The sequence below is a fragment of the Rhinopithecus bieti genome, unplaced genomic scaffold (genome assembly GCF_001698545.2).
Source record: "Rhinopithecus bieti isolate Rb0 unplaced genomic scaffold, ASM169854v2 scaffold_7724, whole genome shotgun sequence".
NCBI classification, from domain to species: domain Eukaryota; kingdom Metazoa; phylum Chordata; class Mammalia; order Primates; family Cercopithecidae; genus Rhinopithecus; species Rhinopithecus bieti.
The window spans coordinates 1,202,113-1,208,112 of NW_016805612.1; the positions used below are offsets into that span (position 1 = coordinate 1,202,113).

General features: G+C 42.6%; 1 protein-coding gene across 1 annotated transcript in view; it reads right to left on the reverse strand.

The window, feature by feature from the left end:
• CDKAL1 (CDKAL1 threonylcarbamoyladenosine tRNA methylthiotransferase) overlaps nucleotides 1-6,000 on the reverse strand; it is a 603,344-nt gene that overhangs the window by 30,516 nt on the left and 566,828 nt on the right. The window contains exon 11 of the mRNA XM_017873093.1: nucleotides 2,578-2,661. Within this exon, the coding sequence (XP_017728582.1) occupies nucleotides 2,578-2,661 (84 nt within the window). The remainder of the gene's footprint in view (nucleotides 1-2,577; nucleotides 2,662-6,000) is intronic.

The window sequence follows — 6,000 nt, forward strand, 5'->3', positions numbered from 1 at the left end:
ACGTGGAAGGCAGACCTGGGAAACCCCCAGCAATCAGTCACTTCTGGACAGGCCTTTGATATGTTGCTCTTGGCTATTCCATGCAATGAGGAAAACCGAGACAATACTGATGAAAGCCTTACACTTTTAATACTTTCCAAGTGAGCTGTCAGAGTAACGGTTTGAAAAGACACTTCAAACACAGGCCTGTGTGTCTGTGTTCGCGCATGTGTGCCTGCTGTGTTCTGAGGGAGAAGGAGAAACATTTAAAAGAACCTTCCAATAACACCGAACACCACTGTTTGGAGCTAAAGGACTCCTGAAATGAACGGCTGCCGTTTCTTTCCCTTGCTCTGTTAGAAAAAGCATGTGTTTGTCAGTCCTGGGGATCTATCTCCATCTAGAACCAGTCCTCTGAAGGGTACTTTGGCTTGTTCACAGGAAACTGTCAGGTGGTCTCTCTCCACTAGAGATTCCTGATAAAAGTGCTTGTTTACCTCAAGCAAACGTTTCCCTTCCTTTGGGACCTGCAGGTAGCTTGTGTGCACGATGTCTCCCTCACACTTCTATTTCAGCACTGGCACGACTTGCCAGTCTTTTCAAGTTAGAATCCAAAATAAATAGACCGATTCTAATCCAGTAATGCTTGGATCTCTAGATATAATCTTCACCTCTGGAACTCATCTTATTTAGAAAAATAATTCCCAGAAAATCTTTGATATGCTTAGTTGTAGAGACAGAAAAGTCAGATGAGAGCCAGGAGTTCCACAGCCAATCTCTCTGAGAGGCAAAATTGAATCTTGGTCTGAGTTTGATTTTTATGACCACTGAGTACACTGCTTCATCAAAGTATAAGAAAAAGGCCACCTGGGTGGTGAATTACTTATGGCAGGCAAAACGAACTAAAAGAGCTTTAGTGTTAGGATATAAAAGCCCTTTTAAATCAGTTTTATAAAATAAGAAAATCTCTAGACCAAACTAACCCTGGGAGATTTGGTACTATTCTGGGGAAAAATAACCCTCCTTGATCTGCTGCCTTGATCTGAATGAAGGGCTCAGTGTTTTCCCCTCCTCCAGTTTTAATAATTGGAAAAAGCCCGACTGCTTTAAATTGGAGGAAGCAGCTAACGAGGCATGCCACTGCCTTTAAAATGAAGGGAAAAAAGTTCCCTGCTGAGGCAAAACCCAGATGGCAAGAGAAAGGAGAGAGAAGAGGCAACCAAAATGCAATCAAGCTCCTCCCCAGGGCTGAGCAGAAGGTTGGCCTGAATAGGAAAATGGCCCTCTGGAGTATATTAATGAGATGGGAAATGGGGAAGCGACGCAGTCCAGACATAGAGTGCTGGGAGCCCTTCCTCAACTGCAGTCTCCACTGGTACTGAACAGAGCACGTTTAGTCTGGGCTTTGAAAAGTCCCCTGTTTCCTGGGGACCCACTGCCCAGTCTGAGATGATTCCCTGGGGAATGTCAATGCTAGGGGCCTCTTCAGCTCCTGCTTTCCTGCCTTCTGACAGAGGCAGCCTGCTTCCTCTGCCCATCCCTCATCCGACTTGTCCACACTGGCCTTCAGCGTCTTCTCAAGCCCAAATTTCAGCCATGACCCATAGCATTTTCACCTCTCATCTGATGAGAAAGAAGCAAAAAAGCAGGAAGCTCCATTTGATTTTAATACAATCCAGAATGATCAATGAAGATCTCCATATGCCCATGAGAGTCTCCCACACAGGCTATCATGAGATGGGAGAGGAGGGCGTATCCCATCTCTTCCCTGGCCTTGGCCCTTGACAGGGTCAATGCCCCTGAAAGAGGCACTCTGTTTTCCTCAGTCACTTTTGAATTGCTCTCCCACCTGGAGGAGTAGAAACCCCAATGCTGAAACAGAAGTCAGGCTCCTCGGTGGGCAAATGCAGGCCAGCTTAGATGGGCAGGGAAGGAGGGCTAGTAAGTGGGGGCGCCCCTAGGGATGGCCTCCAAAGCTCTCACAGTGAAGCTGGTTTGATTCTCACACTGTTCTGCACAGTCGTTCATACAATTTGAGTTGAGTCCAAGGAATAGACTCTTTTTCCTCTGCTCCTAGCATTTTTATCAAGGTAGAAGTTAAAAAAAAAAACAACAAATAAACAAACAAAAACAAATACTAAAACCAAACAAAACTAAAAACCCAACCAATCAACCGACCAACTAAAAAAACTGTCCGGGTGATGTGCCGGTGAGAGGAAATCCCTGCCCTTTCACGCTGCTGTCGCCCATGCAGACATCCTTCCTGCCGTCTGAGCAGGACTTTCCCCCCTGCTTTGCCAGGGTGTGGGAATTTTGGCAGTGCTAATTGCCTAGTTCCAAACGCCCAAAAGCCTAAGGCTGGTCCTGTCAAAGATTAATGTGAACTAAAATAGACTAAATACACCTATTCCTTTGTACAGAACATATTGTAGAGTAAGTCACAAAGATAAAGCCCATGTTAGCCTGGCTGGCTGGAGGCTATAAAACAGCCTTGTTGTGACAAGATTCAACACTCTCCCCTTTAAATGCCCTTTGCTTAAACTTTCAGGACTCTTTCTCATTTTGGAGAAAACTCAAGAATACTGAAGTGCCTCTTACCTGCTCATAGAATTGATTGTGTGCAACATAAAACTTGGAATCAAAAGACTCTTCTGTTACTAACACTTGCTGTCTTTCACCAATCTGTGGAGAGAAGGGGAGGGAAAAAACGGGTAAACACCTGTGAATCCAAAAATGAAATTAAAATAAAGGCCAGCCCAAGTAGGTCTGGACCAAGTAGCGTCTTCTTGAATTTAAAGTAGACTCTACATTGCTGGTTATTTAACAGTGAACACTGCTCAAATCATGGATTCACATTTTTTGAAAGACATTAATTATCTGGCAACATAAAATTAGCATAGTATAAACTCTTATTTTCTTACATAACTCTGAAACAGAACTTAATCTCCTTCAACATAAGTAAGATAATTAAAGCTTCTATGACATACAAAAATCTTCTAAATATCACTTTGTTTCCTGAAACAAAGTTGCAAAACAAGCCAGAACAAGCTGCTTCTAATCCAAATACATGAAAATATTTTGGCAATATAAAAGAATAGTAATAAACATTAATTTGAGTTATAAGGGATGTAACACTAAAGAAAATGCCTCTGGAAACCAGTCATTAGGACCTTGCACCTCCACATTTCGTATCTTGCACACAATTCTGAAAGTACTGAGTAATTCACAGAGCTATTTACTTATTATATACATTTTCTCTGTCACAGTCAACTGTCTGTATGCTGCAGTCATGGCCCCATGTTCATTTATTATTTTTTAAAGAGAAAGACAGCAAAAATATGGAACTGCTAATTTTCTACAGGATTGATGTACATTATGATCTAAGCACCCATTTTTAACAGCAAAGAAGTAAATCAGCCAAAACAATGGGTAAAGAAGTGTGACTATTCTCAGGAAATTTACAATTTCCAAGTTTATTCTACTGTGAAATGTAGCATTTAAGGTATCAATCACTCTTTTTTTTTTTTTTTGGGACAGAGTCTCGCTCTGTCACCCAGGCTAGAGTTCAATGGTGTGATGTTGGCTCACTGCAAATGTCGCCTCCTGGGTTCAAACAATTCTTCTGCCTCAGCCTCCCGAGTAGCTGGGATTACAGGCATGCGCCACCACACCTGGCTAATTTTTGTATTTTTAGTAGAGATGGGGTTTCGCCATGTTGGCCAGGCTAGTCTCGAACTCCTGACCTCAGGTGATCCACTCACCTTGGCCTCCCAAAGTGCTGGGATTACAGGCGTGAGCCACCATGCCTAGCCTCAATTACTCTTTTTACAAGGTTGTCAAAATGTCTGATACAGCCAACCAACTGTACTAAATGACTGTGCTGGGGATTATTTTTACCATTGCTACTTAATAATTATGACCCCCAAAATTAAAGCCCATTGGCAAGATAATTTTTTAAAATTCCTATTCTCATTTGTAGGGACTTGTCACCACGTTCAGGCGGTTACCATGAAGGAAACATAAACACAGCTGCACTAAATAGACCACCTAACAATTAAAAACAAAATCAAACTCCCCTCTCCATCATACAATGCCAGTACCTAAATACACCATAATTTACTATCTAGTTTACTATCTCATTCAAAGTGTAGCCCTCTTAGCCAAAAGTTGTAAGGTCTCTGAGATGACACTTATTAAAGACTCTTTTCATTCTCTGAAAAACAATGGAAGTTCTGGCAACATTAATCCCCTTAAAAAAATCAAGTGGCAAAAAAGAAATTTTCCCCAACTTCCATATTGAACTTCACTGGCTCTGTTTGTCGAAAAGGGCTGGGGGATATTGGGTCTCACTGAAGTATATTCTTCTAGAAGAAAACTTAGAATGTTTGCACACATTTCACAGTGTGAGTTGCTTATGACTTAGGATAAGTATCTGTCAATGGTTCTTAAGGAAATCTGCAATTACACTTCATTTAACATCAAGTTTTCAGGAAATTAACAACAATGTGAAACTGTAGAGCCACTGAACACTATGCTGCTTCTTTCTTCTTATTAGAATCAATGTGGAGAGTAAGGGCCATCATGTCTGGGCTGCTCTATTTCATCTGGAGATGATAACAATGACAGTAATATATACAGAGTTAAAAAGACTTGCTATGCTTATATAGTAGAAAGCCGGGCTTTTAATCAACCATAAGATAACTATTTGTAGGTGAGTATTTAACTATTATTTGCCAAAGAGACTCAGGAGAACCGCAATGTGCACTAATTCATAGTGGCAAACACCTTTTCAGTCGTCCTATTTGTGTCCTCAACTGAGGAGTCATCCTATTTGTGCCCCCAGTGTCACTGGCAAGGCCCGGTGGCTCATGCCTGTAATCCCAGCACTTTGGGAGGCAGAGGTGGGCAGATTTGAGTCCAGGAGTTTGAGACCCGCCTGGGTAACATGGCAAAACCCCGCCCCTACAAAAAATATAGAAATTAGCCGAGTGTGGTGGTGTGTGCCTATAGTCCCAGCTACTCCAGAGGCTGAGGTGGGAGGATCGCTTGGGCCTGGCAGGTTGAGGGTGCAGTGAGTTGTGATCATTCTACTGCATTCCAGTATGGGTGATTGAGTAAGATCCTGTCTCAGAAAAGTAAATACATAAATAAATAAAACATCTCCAGAGGCCAGGCACAATGGCTCACGCCTGTAATCCCAGCACCTTGGGAGGCCAGGGTGGGTGGATCACTTGAAGCCAGGAGTTCGAGACCAGCCTGGCCAATATGGTGAAACTCTGTCTCTACTAAAAATACAAAAATTAGCCAGGTGTGGTGGCATGCGCCTGTAGTCCCAGCTACTTGGGAGGCTGAGGTGGGAGGACTGCTTGAACCCGGGAGGCAGATGTTGCAGTGAGATGAGATTGCACCCCTGCACTCCAGGTTGGGTGACAGAGTGAGACTCTGTCTCAAAACGGAACCAAAACAAAATCTCCAGAGCATCCTGAGCAAAAATGAGCCTAGGAAGGCTAGGGCTTTGATCAAAAGCTGCTGCAATCCGTCCTCACCCCTTAAAATAAATATATGTATACATATATATTATAAATATATATGACTTGCCGGAGCCCGGGAGTTGGAGGCTGCAGTAAGCTTTGATCATGCCACTGCACTCCAGTGTGGGCAACAGAGTGAGAACCTATCACAACAAATGAACAAACAAAAAATAATAAATGTTTCCCTCAATATTTTTTAATGAATGAAGTCACATTGAAGTGAATATCAAATATAACCTTTAAGAGAATCAACTATTCCAAATAATATTAAAGTCAACACTGAAGTTATGGAAGAATGAGTTCAGATGACATTCTGGAAGATGCAACTTCACCTTGGTTGCAAAGGAACTTGTGGGCTAAGCAAAAATATACAAGCCTCAAATTTCTTTTTAAAATGAGCCACTTCCCAAGCCTGTAATCCCAGCACTTTGGGAGGCCAAGACGGGCGGATCACGAGGTCAGGAGATCGAGACCATCCTGGCTAACAGNG